A 16,402-nucleotide genomic window follows, 5' to 3' on the forward strand; every position below is an offset into this window, starting at 1 on the left:
TCATTCTTCAACTCCCCTCCCACCAACCCCCTACCTTTAAACTAATGACTTCTGGAACAGCAAGACTTTATAAGGGAACCAGTTTCTTATGCTGAGCTCCAGGTATGCTTTCCTGTTACCAGAGTACTAATATTTTCTTTGATACTGTAAGCCACTGTAAACCAGCAAACAAGATCTGAGGATGTTAGGGATAGAGCATTGTGGGTAAGGGAGGAGGTTGAGAATTTCCACTGGCCATGTGCTGAAAATAATGGCCGAGTCAGATCTGAGGGTTGGATCTGAACCGAATTGTTGAGGAAGAATGAAAATGGACAACACAGATGGAACATTATGGCGAGTACGCAAGTTCTTTTTAAGCTGTTATTAAATGTCATTTGTAGCAGTTTTATTTGTGGTTAGTGTGTCTGAGCTAATTTTTAAAACTGTATGGTACATTGGTTGAGTTGGTGTTTGACTTTGTGTACTGGAAATTTTTAACTTCTGTCTGTTGGAAAAGAAGTCTGAATATATTTAAATCTGCTTTTTATAATAACAGGCTACAGTTTGACAGAGTTTAGTTGTGTGGAGACATGTAACTATAAGCTTTAAGTGCTTATGTCATAGATTATCCAGTATTGTCATTTTTATTCTGGCTCGCCGTGTTCTGTCTCCTACTGGAGCATTCAATAACTGTAGACACAACCTACCCCAATCAGTCCACGACAGCAGCGTTGGATACTCAAAAGTCTCTTGTCCAAAGTAAGAGATTCTGATAGGTCACTCATCCCTCGAGACCATACTTTTCCTGCATGACTTTGTCAAGAAAAGTTCGAGTCACGCTTTAATCGATCTTCTCTTACAAAGCTATGGTGTGCTCAATAGATCTGAAGCATATACATCAAAATGGCCAGGGCTCCAGAGATCATTTGCTTCGGCTGGGAGCCAGTCACTTTCAAATTTTAGCCCTGCCCTTTGGTCTGACCTCAGCCCCCAGGGTCTTCACCAAATGCATGGCAGTGGTAGCGTCTCATTGAGGCTAGGATTCCAGGTGTTTCCGTATCTGGACGACTGGCTCCTTCTGCCACCACCAGTCAACTACTGCAGGCCAGAGACTATGTTCTTCAACTGTGTGTTCACCTAGGGATTCCGTAAATTTGAAAATCCTTACTTCAGCCATCACAAAATATCTTGTTCATAGGAGCAGATTAAACACGTCAATTAATTCTAGGCTTCCCCAGAAAGGATATTATCACTGCAGACTCACATTCTTCTACTCTTGTCAAGGAAATCTCCTGCAAAACTAGTACTGAAGGTGTTGGGCCTCATGTCAGCCTCCTTATTCAATTCCCTGGGAAGGCTGCACATGAGAGTTCTAAATGGCTACTGTTTGCACAATGGTCATTCAACAACTACCTCTAACACACGAGATTCTCATAACAAGACTTGCAAAACAGATCTAAACTGGTGGCTCCAGACTGCAACCTTTCCCAGGGAGGCCATTTGTGCTACCCAGCCAGTACGGTGACCACGGACGCTTCCCTGATAGGGTGGGGGCATCTTTCAGGGACAGACAGTCCAAGGCGAATGGACCAATTTGGAGTACAATCTGCACATCAATGTTCTAGAGTTGAGGGCAGTGTTTAGCGTTGCAACACTTTGCTCCCCTTCTTCCTCTAGGGACTATTGCAGTTCAGACGGACAACATGTCTGTAGTCTGGTACATAAACAAACAAGGGGAACCAAGTCCTATCAACTATGCAGAGAGGCCATGAGAATTTGGCAGTGGGCGGAGTCCACGGGTCGCTTTCTAATAGCACATCCCGGGTCATCCAACGTCATAGCCGACAGGCTGAGCAGAGCAATTCTGTTACCCCGAGTGGTCTCTAAAACAGTCAGTGGCGAAAAGGATTTTTCGCGCTGGGGCCAGCCTTCCTGCGATCTGTTTGCGTCTCCAATGAATGCCAAATGCAGGAGCTACTTTGCCCTATTACCCTCCAGGGAAGTCCCAGGGACGCACTGGTTACGATTGCCGGGACTCCTATGCATTTCCCCATTTCCTCTGATATGCAAAGTTTCTTCAGAAAGCCAAACCTTCACAGGACGATAATCCTCATTGCCCCATTCTGGCCTCGTCAAATTTGGTTTCCCTTCCTGAAAATTCACTGCATTCGGGGACCCTGGATTCTGGACCCAGAGCCAGATCTATTGACTCACTCGTCAGGGGTTCCCCATCCCGTCCTGTCACTCCATCTAGCAGCTTGGCTGCTCCAATTCACTTAGCCAGGTCTGATCTCTTGTCACAGCAGTTCAGGAATATAGTGGCTTCTCATAAAGCTTCCACTACTAAAACATATACTAGTAAATGGAAGCGGTTTGTATTCTGGGCTAATACACACAGTTGGACCTTTATAGCTCCTTTAAATAAGATATTAGAGTTCTTAACAGACTTATTTCATCAGGGTGCTTCTCCTGCTACTTAAATTTTACAAACAAAGGTGAATATGTTACATTTATTTGGATATGCATAGGCAATTATGTTTTTACTTGCACAGAATCTCAGAAAAATAGGTCAGTTATGTGTCTCATTTGCAGATTCCAAATCAGGCAAGCCAGTTATGAAAGTAACATTAGCCAGATGGCTGACTGATTGCATTTCCTTTGTCTATAATCCGCTTTTCCTTACCAAAATTAGATCTGGTCTCAAGGGAAAGAGCAGCCTTTGGCTCAACTGCATTCAAGAATATCCTTCTTCAAGAATCCTCCTGGGATTTCAGGTAGTTGGAGACTCTGTCCCAGTTGTTGAGGAATGAATGAAAATTGACAAAATTGGATAAAGAAGTTATGTACTCACCATAACGTTCCATCTGTGTTGTTCATTTTCATTCTTCAACTCCCTCCCACCAACCCCTACCTTTAAACTAATGACTTCTGGAACAGCAAGACTTTATAAGGGAACCAGTTTCTTATGCTGAGCTCCAGGTATGCTTTCCTGTTACCAGAGTACTAATATTTTCTTTGATACTGTAAGCCACTGTAAACCAGCAAACAAGATCTGAGGATGTTAGGGATAGAGCATTGTGGGTAAGGGAGGAGGTTGAGAATTTCCACTGGCCATGTGCTGAAAATAATGGCAGAGTCAGATCTGAGGGTTGGATCTGAACCGAATTGTTGAGGAAGAATGAAAATGGACAACACAGATGGAACATTATGGCGAGTACGCAAGTTCTTTTTTAAGCTGTTATTAAATGTCATTTTGTAGCAGTTTTATTTGTGGTTAGTGTGTCTGGAGCTAATTTTTTAAAACTGTATGGTACATTGGTTGAGTTGGTGTTTGGACTTTGTGTACTGGAAATTTTTTAACTTCTGTCTGTTGGAAAAGAAGTCTGAATATATTTAAATCTGCTTTTTATAATAACAGGCTACAGTTTGACAGAGTTTAGTTGTGTGGAGACATGCTTATTACTATAAGCTTTAAGTGCTTATTGTCATAGATTATCCAGTATTGTCAGTTTTTTATTCTGGCTGGTGTTCTGTCTCCTAACTTGATGCATCCTAACTTAGACCCACCCTACCCCCAATCAAATCCGGCTGCACCTAGAAAGAAAACGCAAAGTAAAAATATGCCTCTTCCAATGGTTAGTGATTCTGTTAGGGTCACTGCTCACCCAGCAGACCACTTATCTTTTGCTCTGTCTCCCTGTAGTTTGTCTTTGGCAGCCATTATGGAACAGGTTTTAGACACAAACTCTATGGCTGTTACAGTACCTGAAGCAGGTATGGGAGAACCAAACTCTTTAGGTACAAGGTAAGAGATTCATTGCCAAATATAGTACTCTGTCCCCAGATATTTTACCTAGTAGTGAAGTATGCAAGAAAAAGAAACAGGCTTCATAATTCAGCTGATAATCAGATTATAGCTGTTTATAAGGCTGATGTGGTTTTCTGGACTAAAAGTGATCTGCAAACAGTTAATTGTGGTTGTTGTGCTCACAAACATGGCTCTAGTGCTGGTTTGGCCAGAGACCTTTCAGTAGTTGAGAATGGTAAAGAATCTGATGAGAGCAATGGTGATTTTTCTAGCTGACATTGAGTCCAGTCGCTGTGATTCTTTGGAAGGTGAACCTGAGCTCAAGTCCAAACAAGTGTTCACTTTTCCTCAGATGACTATTTAGTGTTTTTTTTTTTTTTTTTGAGAGCAGTCAGTAACTAGCCCAGAGCAAGGTAGGGCATATGACCTTATAGAGGAAGAGTTGCTCAATTTTATGGCTATCCCCCCCCCCCCCATCAGCCTTGGAATACATTTATAAAGCTGCCTGTAGGACACCAGTATGTACTCAGCATACCCTAAAAAGGTTCAGAGATAATATAGGATCTGATGTTGTTAATCTTCGTTCATTACTTACTGATGGGTTATCGGTTCCGTCCTCGTCCTCTGCTCCCTGTTACCTCAGATCTCATTTGCTGCATTGCTGTACAGCCATGTCAAGCCACTCTCTCAGCTGTCTAATTTTTTGAAAGTTTTATACATTGTTCTTACTTTAAAGATTTTCAAATAGTTTCCTACCCTGTTGTATACTTTAGACTCTCTCCCTTTAGTCTTTTTCCCTTTATTATCCTTTTCTTACCTCTGAGGTAATTCTTCATTACTATCGTTGGCAATCCTTCCTTTTCTCTTCTTACCCTATTGGGTAGCCTTTCCTCTTCTTTTTGGTAGTTCTTTTTCTCCACATCATTATGTCGGATAAGAAAAGTAACTTTGGTTTTAAGCAATGAAAGGATTGCGGCCATAAGTTACTGCTTTCCGATGGCCATGACTTGTGTCTACTGTCTGAATGTCTCCCACCTTACTGTGGATCCCCCGTGTGGGATTTGTAAAAAATTTTCAACCAGAACTCTTAACGAGAGGAAGAATAAATTAATATTGAAAGGTCTTCTCAAATCTCCTTTCTCTGAGGGTATTCCTGGGTCGGAGGGCTCACCCCCTCCTGTTAAACCTTGTAAGATGCGTTCTTCCTCATCGAGGTCGCTCCCTTCTTCTTCCTCTGGATAGGAAGTTGACTCCTAAGAAGGTGAAATTGATTACTACTTCGGTGCTGCCACCTGTGACTCTGCCGGCTCCAGGCTCGGCACCAACCCAAGTGATTCTGACTCCATCCATGTCTTCCTTATTGACACCGGCACCAGAGTTCCTGGTGCGGACAACTACGGCTCTGACAGTTCAGTCGCAGCCCTTACCGGCACTGTCCCTGCAGGTACAGTCCCCTTCGGCTCCAAGTATGACTTTTCTGTCCTCCACAGTGCAGACATTTTCGGCACCGACATGTTCTTCAGTGCAGTCCTTCTCTGCACCGTCCTTATTACTGGTGCAGACACTTTCCTCGATGGCACCGTACCCATCGGGGCAGACACCTTCAACTTCTATGGTACTGACATCGTCAATGCAGACTACTTCCACACCATTTTCTTCGGTGCAGAGTTCCTCTGTTCTGGGCTCTGCACCTTTCGAATTAGCAAGGACAAAGTATTCTCCTTCCTTGGATCCATTCACTGGTAGTTAATACAGTCCTTTTCTAGAAAGGCCAGAATCACCATCGGCTCTCTCTATGAGGTCAACCAGAAGCCTCTTTAAGCAAGATGTGTTGCGTCTTGTTGACCAGTTGCTTGTGGCCAGATGTCTCTCTCACCCATCGAAGTCCACGTTCCTTCCTTCAGGTGAATGTATATCTCCTCAAACTCAAATGTACACTCCTCCTTCTTCGACTTCTACCCAAGTTTCAAAGCCTATTACTCTGACAGCAGCTTTCCTTCCTCCAACTCCAGTAGTGGATCTCACTTTGGAACTGGAGTCGTCCTTGTGGCCCTTGGTGCACTGGGCATCGGGCTCTTCTCAGGCCAGTGGCTGTGCTGTGGGGGAGAGCATTCCTGGTTCCACAGCGATTTATTTTTCTATGGCACCCTCCAGGAATCCTCCCTCTCTCACGGTTCACAGTCCTCTTGAGACTCCTGGTCTGGGGGTTGGCTCGTCAGGGTGGGGTGTGACCCCAGTTCCGAGGTTGTCATGCTCGGTTCCGGGCTCCCATCCCTCCTTGGGCAGGCTGGCCTTCCAGGCCATGGAGAGGGCGCTTGCCTCCACTGGCAAACCCCACATGTCACAGTCCCCCCCCCCATGCCGCAAATGTCACAAGCCACAACCACCAGACACCGGGCACAAGAGCCTCAGGTTTCTCCTCCTCAGGAGACCCCCCCTTTTTGCAGTCTTCCCCAGAACCTCCCACTGAGGAAGTACCCCGCAAAGCATCATGCAAGAGGAAGCACATGGACTCCACTGACGAGTCAACTGAAGATACAGATTTTGATGATGGGGAAGGGTCCCCATGGGTCACCCTCTGATGAGGTGTCCTTTGGTGAGATCCTTACACAGAGGGGTGACTGGAAGTTCTCTAATCCTTCCTCTGAGGAAACCATATTCCTGCGGGCTTTTCGTGCCTGACCCCCTATCTCCTGGGTCACCTTACTGGCCAATGAGCTTGTCTAACTCATCGTCCAGTGCTAACGAAAGGCTCCCAACACCCTGGAAGCGACATCAAGGAGACTCGATAAAATATTATCTTCCCCAGCTGAGCACCCACATTGGTCATGAGGTCTTCCAGTAGATGCTATGGTGGTGGCGGCTGCAACTAAGAAGGATTTGGCAGAAGAGAGCCAAACTGTCCATCCACCCAACAAGGAGTCCCGGGCGATAGACAGACAAGGGAAGTGTGTATTTGCTTCATCGACCTTCGCCGTAAGGTCTTTGAACTATTTGGCACACTTTACCAGGGATCTTATCAACCAGCTCTCTGAAACCTTGGCAGGAGCTCTTTCTGACAAGGTCTGTGACAATGTGGTTTCTCAGATAGCCACCCTAGAGTCCATTTTCAATTAATTTCTCAAGCAATGGAAGGAGTGGCTAGAGCGGCAGGTGCGGGAATAGGCATCAGATGACATGCCTGGAAACGCCTTTGAGACTCCTTTAAGGCTTCCTTCATGAACACCCCCATCAAGGCCACTTCTTTGTTTGGCCCTAAAGTGAAAGATACGCTGGCAAGGTGCGAACAAGATGGCAAGACCCTATCTGTCATTGGTGTCAGACACTCCACTCCTCAATGATTCTACTCTAGAAATCAGAGGAGTGGGAAGATGTGGCAAAGAAAATCACAGGGCTTTTTCTGTGATGCATGTGCCAAGTTCTCCCCTAGAGGCAGAGGGGAAAACTCCAATGGAAGATGCCCCTTTTGGGGCAGAGGAGGTCCGTGAAACCGGGGTTCCAGAGATTTGTTCTCTGGCCAACCCTACCAACGCTCCTGAAGCGTTGCCCGACTGTTCACCTCTGGAAGCTTCGAGGGTCATTTTTTCTTGTACCCCACTGCTGGCGAAATATAACCACTGATTCTTGGGTACAACAGATAATATCCAGAGGCTATCGCATCCCCTTCCATCTTTGTCCAACCTCATCCAGAGTATTACCCGATGTTCCACCGAGTCAAAGGGAAGCAGCACACGAAATTCAACAGCTGCTACAAAAAAAGAGTCATCCAGAAGGTCCCCCCAGACCAGATAAGATCCAGTTTTTACTCAAGGTTCTTTTTAATGCCAAAAAAGACACTGGACTGGAGACCAATTCTGGATCTCAGCACATTGAACAAATTTGTAAAAACAGAGAAATTCTGAATGGTCATGGTTCAGTCTATCCTTCCTCTCTTGGAAGAAGACAATTGGATGTGCTCTGTAAATCTTCAATATGCATATTACCACATAAAAATGGACAAATGCTCAAGAAGATACCTCCTCTTCTGCATAGGAGCCAGTCACCACCAATTTTGAGCTCTGCCCTTCAGTTTCTCTACAGCCCTCAGCGTGTTCACCAAATGCATGGCAGTAGTTATCGCTCACTTGCAATTTCAAAGATTCCAGGCATTTCCATATTTAGGCGACTGGCTCCTCACCGGCCCCACCAAGCATCTACTGGAAGAAGCCCTGCACTACACTCTCCTCACAGCACAACGCCTGGAAATTTCTATAAACTGTGAGAAGTCCAACACGGCCCTAGCTCAGTCATTGGAATTCATTGCAGTACTGTTGGACACTGGAAATTGAACAGCATCTCTTCCGGACCACAGGCTTCAAAGAATAAGGGAACAGGCTCAACCGCTGCTGTGTCACCACAAATCTCCCGCTCCATCTATACTCCAACTCTTGGGGTCAATGGCAGCCTCGCTCACCATTGTTCTTCTAGTCAGATTCCACATGTGGCTACTTCACTGGTTACTTCTCACTCAGTGGTGCCCTCTACAACATTCTTTGTCTTTTCAGGTAAGTCTAACTCAGAGATGCAAGCAAGATTTACTCTGGTGGATGTCTTGAAAATCCCCAACAATGGTTTCGCCCCTTCAGCCCCCATCAACCGATAACCACGGTGACCACAGATGCCTCCCTGATGGGGTGGGGGGGGGCTATGTCAGGGAAACTCGGTCCAAGGCACCTGGTCAGAGACAGAGGCCCTTTTGCATATCAGTGTCCTGGAACTGAGGGCAGTGCTACTAGCATTGCAAGCATTTAATTCCATCCTTCCCTCAGGGACTACTGCGATCCAATCAGACAGCATGTCAGTGGTCTGGTACATCAGCAAACAAGGGGGCACCAGATCTTACCCGTTATGCTGAGAGGCCTTGAGAATATGGCAATGGGCGATAGCTTCCAACTGCTTTCTAATGGCAACACACGTTCCTGGGAGCTCCAACGTGATACTAGACAAATTGAGCAGGTGCATTCTGCAACCTCATGAGTGGTCCCTCAATCCTATGATAGTGGCAAGAATCTTCAACTGCTGGGGCCAGCCTTGCTGCAACCTATTTGCCTCCCCAACCAACTACAAGTGCAGCAACTATTTTGCCCTGATCCCCCCTCAGGGACATTCACCGAGAGACACTCTAGTCCGCTCTTGGCCCTTGGGTCTACTTTATGCTTATCCTCCTCTTCCCCTCATCTCCCAGTTTCTGAAGAAAGCATGACAGTTGAAGAGCAAAGTGATCCTCATTGCTCCATATTGGTCTCGACAAGTCTGGTTTCCCTTCCTCTGACCAAACCTGCTAGATCAACCGTGGATCCTCAATCCATCATCAGTGTTGATCTCCCAACCGCAGGGTCTGACTCATCCCAATCTAACAACCCTGAAACTGACAGCTTGGTTTCTCCACTTCCAGTGATTGCCAGGCAGGAAAACCTCTCATCCCCTGTGCATAATATTCTTATTGCTTCTCATAAATCGTCCACCAGACTACTCTATCTTAATAAATGGAAAAGGTTCTCTCTATGGGCAGCAAATAAACAATTAGACCCCTTGTCAGACCCAGTTTCGGTGGTTTTGGATTACTTATCACATCTTTTCCATTTGGGGGTGTCTGCCTCTACTATTTGTGTGCTTTTAACTGCCATCTCAAATTTCCACATTGATTTTCAGGATTCTTCACTTATGTCACATAGACTCTGTAAAATCTTCTTGAAGGGGGTTATTCACCTAAAACCTCCCTTTAGAGAACCGGTACAACCTTGGGATTTGGCATTGGTTCTGCAAGCTCCAACAGCCCCCCCCCCTTTTGAATCTGCTTCTACATGTGATGTGAAATATCTCTCTTGGAAAACTTTGTTTCTGATTGCTATCACATCAGCCAGACGCCTGTCAGAACTTCAAGCCTTATGCATTAAACCTCCATATCTTAACTTCCATAAGGATAGGGTATCACTGAGAACTAATTCTTCCTTTTTACCAAAAGTGGTGTCAGAGCGGTCTATCAACCAATTTCTTGATCTCCCAGTGTTGTTTCCTAACCACTTTAACAAGGGAGAGTATTGCTTGCACTCCTTGGATGTTCATAGACAATTAAATTTTTATCTGGACAAAACAAAATCTACCTGTAAATCAGACCAACTGTTTCTGGCCTTTTCTGGATCTAGACGAGGTCATCCTGTCTCAAAAGTTACATTGGCTTCATGGTTGAGAAATTGAAATTAACTTTATCTACAACAAAAGCAACATCACTTTGCCTCACAGAGTGAAAGCACATTCTACAATATCTCTGGCAACTTCAGCAGCTTTCCATACTAAGGCTTCCCTCAATGATATTTGCTCAGCTGCAACTTGGGCCAAACCTCATACCTTTATTCTTCATTACAAATTGGACTTTGCCTCCAGAGGTAGAGCTTCTTTTGGCTCCATGATGCTCAGGAATGTCCTTCCATGAGGGCCACCCAGGGATACAGGTAGCTGGGAACTCTGTCCCATCAGTAAGGAATGAATGAAGATTAACAACATCAGCTAAAGAAGTTATGTCTTACCATAATGTTCCATCTGTGTTGTTGATCTTCATTCATTCATTACTTCCCACCCTCCGTCCCCCATCTGAAGGTTCCTGGTTGATCTCATATACTCCTTTATTGTAGGTCTGTTATGACCAGAGATAGCCTCTACTTTTATCTATCAACTTGCAAACTCGATCTGAGGTAACAGGGAGCAGAGCATTCTGGGTAGGACATTGGATCAAGAGTTTTTGGCTGACACAAGCTTGATATTTGGCCGGCTCGGTTCCGTCCTACCCATCAGTAATGAATGAACAAAGATCAACAACACAGATGGAACGTTATGGTAAGACATAACTTCTGTGTCTCCTCAAATATGACAGGTCTCTCTGTCTCATTTGACTGCCAATCAGCTACAGTCTCCACAGCTGCCCTGGCTTCATCTAACACCCCTGATAAACAGGGGAAATGGTTAGATCTTCAGGGCAAATGGATATGTCTTTCTAGTCATACAGCCTTTAGAATGATAATTTGTCAAGGCAATATGTGTAAATGTATTTTACAGTTTGGATGATTTTGCTGCATCCTTACCTGCAGAGCAGAAGTCTTATATGAACAAAATTGTTTCTGATTTGACATAGGTTTTGAAATATGCGTTGAGAGTTGTGCTTGAAAGTGCAGATACAATCTCAAGACATACTGCTTCTTCTGTTGTACTAAGACAGTATGCTTGATTGTGCAATCAGAATTTCTCTGATGATTTAAAAGCCAAAATATTGAATGCACCTTTAAGTTATGAATTGGTGTGTTGGCCTTCTTTTACACATATTCTTAAACACTGGGTTGACAGAAAAAAAAATAATGCATGGGTATCGAGGATGTTTCATGTACCCAAGTATTCCTCAAACAAGGTGCCTTTCTTCAAGGGGAAGAACAAACAAAAATTCCAGCCAAACAAAAGTCAAGGATCAAAAAGGAAACGGCAGGAAGATGACTCTTAAAAACCAAACAAGAGGGGTTGATTTCTAAAAAAAAAAAAGAATCAACCCCCGGCAAAGGAATAAGTATGCCAAGTCACAGAGCACCTGTACCTCACTCCTGCACTTTCTTATCTTCCTTCTTCCCCCAGGCGCTCTCTCATCTCTGCAGCCTATCTGCAAGTAGTCTCAGACAAATGGGTTCTGAGAGTAATTCAGAGGCGATATACTTGCCTGTGGATAGAAAATCCTGCCCCCTTACAGGAGAATTCCCCCACACCCACCAGACCAGACAGAGACGTTTCCTCCAGTGCTCCGTCACATGGCACAAGCAGGGTCATAGAACCCGTGTCTGTGATGCACAAAGCAAAGGATTTTACTCCAGAATTATTTTGGTACCAAAAAAACGGAGCACTGCTGGAGACCCCATACTTGATTTGTCCTTTCTAAACACCTTTGTAAAAAGTTCTGAAATTCAAAATGTTCACCTTACGGTCTGTCCTAGCGCTGCTTCCAGATCACTATTTCATAGTGAATCTAGACCTCGAGGATGCTTAATATCATATTCCTATTGCTCCCATTTTAAGGAAATTTTTGAGATTTGCTGTATCTGGATTACATTATCAGTTTTCTGCTTTACTCTTTGGACTATTTGCTGAACCACAAATGTTTACAGTGTGTTTGGCTCCAATGGTTGGCTATTACAGGGCCTTAGCCATCCACATTTTTTCTTATTTAGATGACCTGCTGATTTGTGCAGATTCTATATCAAAATACTTGGAGCTCTTAAACAAGTTCACATCCCTCCTTTCTCACCTGGGCTCAAATTGAACCTTCAAAAGTCCTTCCTCACACTGTCTCAATGAATTATTTTTCTTTGGTGTTTGATAAACACAGTAAAAATGATGGCCTTCCTACTGGAGGACAAAGTCCTGACTTATCGGGACATTTTCTTGGATTTCTCTGTTCTAGACATGGCTTCTGCAAGAGAGTTCCTCAAAATTCTAGGCCTCATGGCATCAATGACTCTCATTATACCACTAGCCAGACTACACTTGTAAACAATTCTTTGGTACTTGGAAGAATTGTTGGACCTGGTACCTTCATCTATTGGATTGCCAGTTACCTGTACTGGAATTTGTGAAACAGGAACTGTAGTCATGGAGGGAACAACTGTCTCTGAATCCAGAGCTCCCTTTCTGTCTTCAGACCCCATCCAAAATATCTATCTGGACTCTTCAGACTTTTGTTCCATGAGGATGTACTGCAGGTATTTAAGGAGACAAGAAATCCTGTAACTAGAAAAATCATAGGTTTACAAGAGGAAGAGGTTTTGTAGGTGGTGCCTAACCAGTAAGAGAGGACCAAAACAGGTTTCTACTCCTTTGGTTTTGAAGTATTTGTGAGAGCTACTTGGAGATGGTTTGTCATATGCTTCTATCAAAGTGTATCAGGCAGCAATCTCATTTTGTCTGCCTATGGATCCCTCCTTTCATGTCTTTTTGTGGTCAGTTTATGAAGGGAATGTTGTACATGAGACCTCATCGAAAGCAAATTCCTCCTCCAGTTCTCAGCTTTGTTGTTGACAAACTGACCTTATTTCCTTCTGGATCTGCTTCTCAAGCTGATTTATGGTTCATTACTTGGAAGACTGTTTTATTAATTGCTCTGACATGTGCAAGGTGTGTGTCTGAGCTGCAAGATCTAATGGTGAGCCAATCCTATCTAATTTTTCACAAATCATTTTTGTACCTTGGATCCACACTGGAAGCTCATGTACAGAACAAAGCCTTTTAGGAATGCTAAACAGATGTTTGTCTTCTATATGGCAGCTAAGAAAGGTCAACCTGTCTCTAAGCAAACTATTGCATTATGGTTGTCCTATGCTAATGTTTTCTTTTACCCCCACCATGGAAACCTCCTCCAGGCAAGGTTAAGGCTCACCCGACAAGGGCCTTATCCTCTTCTATGCTATATTGGAAAGGGGTGGACTTTAGAAGCAGCAGCTTGGTTCTCTGTTCATACTTTCACAAAGCAATACAACCTGAATTTCACTTCAAGGTCTAGAACTGGCTTTGCTGGGACTGTTCCCTAGGGACTCCTGGATCCTTATTCTTCCACTTGTTAGGTAGAGTAAGCTTTGGGAGTCTCTTCAAAATGCCACTGAGGCAGTGGGAATGATGAACATAGTACAGTTGCATAAGTCCTACTTGCTTGAAACAGATGATGGTCACATTTCTCAATGCCTGACTGGCAGCACCCATCCACTATCCCCCAGATTGTTCATAGTTGAAGTGGATTTTAACCTCTTAGATTCTGTTGTTCGATTTCATTTTTATATGGTATTGTAACTGGATGCAAGTTTACCCTTGCTAGATGATTCTGGCTTCGGGTACTTTCCTCTCCTCGTTTGTGGAAGTGAAAAAGCCTGAACACTCATTTCTTGTGACAGCTGAAGGCTTCCCTCTCAGGATATGCTCAGCCAATCAGCAGTCACAGGAAGAGAGAGGGAGGGCAGTCTGAGCTTTTGAAAGCTGGCCAGTACTGGGTTACCTTGGCAGATAACCCAACATGGCAGTGAGGAATTTGAAAATCTACTGTTACAGGTAAGTAGGACTTATGCAGCTGCACTTTATCCATAATATTCGTTAGAAGAGAAATACAGTTAGATTTATCTGTCCCTGGAATGTTCAGTGGCAAAAACTGACTGAACAATCTATGGACTTGAAGTTCTGTTGTCTTGCATGTTACCTGTACTACTGTGCAGGTGTAAGCCAGTAATGACTTGTGGAAATTTCTTCTAACTGCAAAATGCCATGTGATGACTGCTGTGAACAGCAAAGAACTGTATCTATTAGGAAAGTGCAGGTGGAAATCACGTGTGTAGGCGAGGTCTAGCAGGTCATCGGGCTGAGTTTTTTGTCTACATTTGACAGGACTCAGGGGCCAAATCCTCCAGTTTGGTGTGAAAATGCATTATGAGATGATAAATAAAACTGATAATATCAGGGTATTTTCCTCCTGATATCTCGAGCTGTTACCTTTTTACTTCAGTATTTTTGTATCTCAGCCTGAAAAGACTTGATAGGTTCATGCAGAGTCCCTAAATAGTTTGCATCTCCACAGATGTGTAATGCATAAAATTCATTCTCTTTTTCATTTTAAAAGGCCTAATTAATGTGCTTTCTCTTAACTTTTTTAACAGCATTATTGCCCTCAGATGTTTCTGGAAAGTCTACCATCAGTTTTACCACACAGCAACTCTGCTGGAAGTATCATTACATCTTCAAGCCATTTTGAGAACAATACTCACAGCAATACTTCAAGCAGAAGTCAATCAGGATTCTTAAGTGGAGGCACCACCACCATACCGGATATCATCTCTTTGGACTAGAAACCTTATTCATTAAAAAAAAAAAGATTACACAGACTTTGCTTAACAGTTTTCATTACTGTTTCACTCAAAATAGTATTTTAAGTCACGTTGGTACTTCTTAAGAAGTACAGATTAGTTCAGATTTTTTTGGTTGATTAGCCAGTTGAATACTGAAGAAGAGATGGTAAATCTCCAGCAGGCTTAAAACAAAGTTTAGAACTGGTGTTTTTTTCCATGTTACGTACTCAAAGAGTACATTAATGAATACTTGTACAACAGTTTAGTTCAGTGTATTCCTGGACAGCTGTTTTCTTTGATTTATATATTATTTATGTTGTTTTAGTTAATACTACAATTTACAGTTGTAATAAAACACCAAGTAGAGAATACTTTTAACATAAAATTAAGAAATGTGCTCATCTGTTAAAGACAGTGTATCTAATTTAAACATCAGTTTAATGCACTTTTCTGAACACAGTTGTGGGTGAAATACCCAAAAGACTCTGAATGTATTGGTTAATGATACTGCTTTATTTATGATGTGACTATCTTTATACAAAAAGTGACAATATAAGTTAAATATATGTGTCTTACATTTTTAAGCATCATTTGAAAGTTAACACGTGCACAACTGAATGAAATGCGTTTGTAAGTTAATTTATTCATATTTAGAAGAATAAAATCCAAAGGATTGAAACAGTCATATTTTCTTGCAGTAGCACAATTTAATTTTAATATGTCTCAAAACTTGAGAATATATTTAACATGGCTTCTAACAGAGCATTTCAATTCCCTAAATGAAGTGCTAAATGGGACAGGCTGCATATGTTTTAACACTTTAAGCACTGCAGCATCTAAAATGTGTAGCTTTTAGAAAAGCAGAGTATAGATTTTATCGACAGTTTACCAAGTAATTTATTAATTTTGCTGCAGTAAGATATTGATCAGGAAAAGTGCAATCGGATACAGTGTAGCTATAACTGTTTTAGTTCAGCATTTACTATACTATTTTAATATATAGAAGAAAAAGATATTGAAGTGACAGCTTTATAAATTTCTGAAAGATTAACAAAATATAAGATGCTGCTTTAACATGGGCTTCAAAACAAGACAATTGTGGGGGATGAATATACACTGTAAATCAAAAATAAAACAGGAGCTGTGGGACACAGTTGATGGCAGATAGCTGTGGTGGTAACCAAGACAATTAAAAAAAAAATTGGAACTGACAGTTTGACCTGTTTTAATTTTTTTTCTGGATGCCTGTTCCCACCAACCCTATTGACCATCAATGCTCTCCCCATTTAACTAGAGCCCATTCACTCCATAATGGTAGGGTTTATTCCCAGATCCATTACAGCGAGACCTTTCTTAGAGGGAGTGTCATTCAGGGAGCCATGTGGGCATTCTACCTACAAAGACATTTGTTTCTATATCAGCCTAAATCCATGTACAACCCACATCACTTTGGGCCACAGTGCCTTCATTTTATGCAAGTGCATGCTCCTGTGTACTTGCTCAGTAAAAGCTGCCACCCATCAACAACCTGATACAATGCACGCACACACACCTCCAAATCAATTGCCCATCCCCTTTTTCCAAAGAATTTTTCATCCAGCTGTGCCCCAATATCTGTACTATCTCTGTCAAGTACATGAAATGCTAATTAAACTTGGATGACATGAGCCCCAGTCAGGGTTGCAACTCTGTATGCCACCAATGCTGGCTTTTTTTA

General features: G+C 42.9%; 1 protein-coding gene across 5 annotated transcripts in view; it reads left to right on the forward strand.

Moving 5' to 3' along the window:
• PIAS2 (protein inhibitor of activated STAT 2) overlaps positions 1–15,370 on the forward strand; it is a 3,576,601-nt gene extending 3,561,231 nt beyond the window's left edge. For 3 of the 5 annotated variants that reach the window (XM_044082047.1, XM_044082063.1, XM_044082056.1), the window contains one exon: positions 14,497–15,370. In XM_044082047.1, coding sequence (XP_043937982.1) covers positions 14,497–14,685 — 189 coding nt within the window. In that variant the 3' untranslated portion in view covers positions 14,686–15,370. The remainder of the gene's footprint in view (positions 1–14,496) is intronic. The other 2 variants (XM_044082067.1, XM_044082069.1) reach the window with 1 other exon arrangement.
• Positions 15,371–16,402: the final 1,032 nt, after the last annotated feature.

This window comes from Protopterus annectens, chromosome 1.part1, assembly GCF_019279795.1.
Source record: "Protopterus annectens isolate FY-2018-M chromosome 1.part1, PAN1.0, whole genome shotgun sequence".
NCBI lineage: Eukaryota > Metazoa > Chordata > Ceratodontiformes > Protopteridae > Protopterus > Protopterus annectens.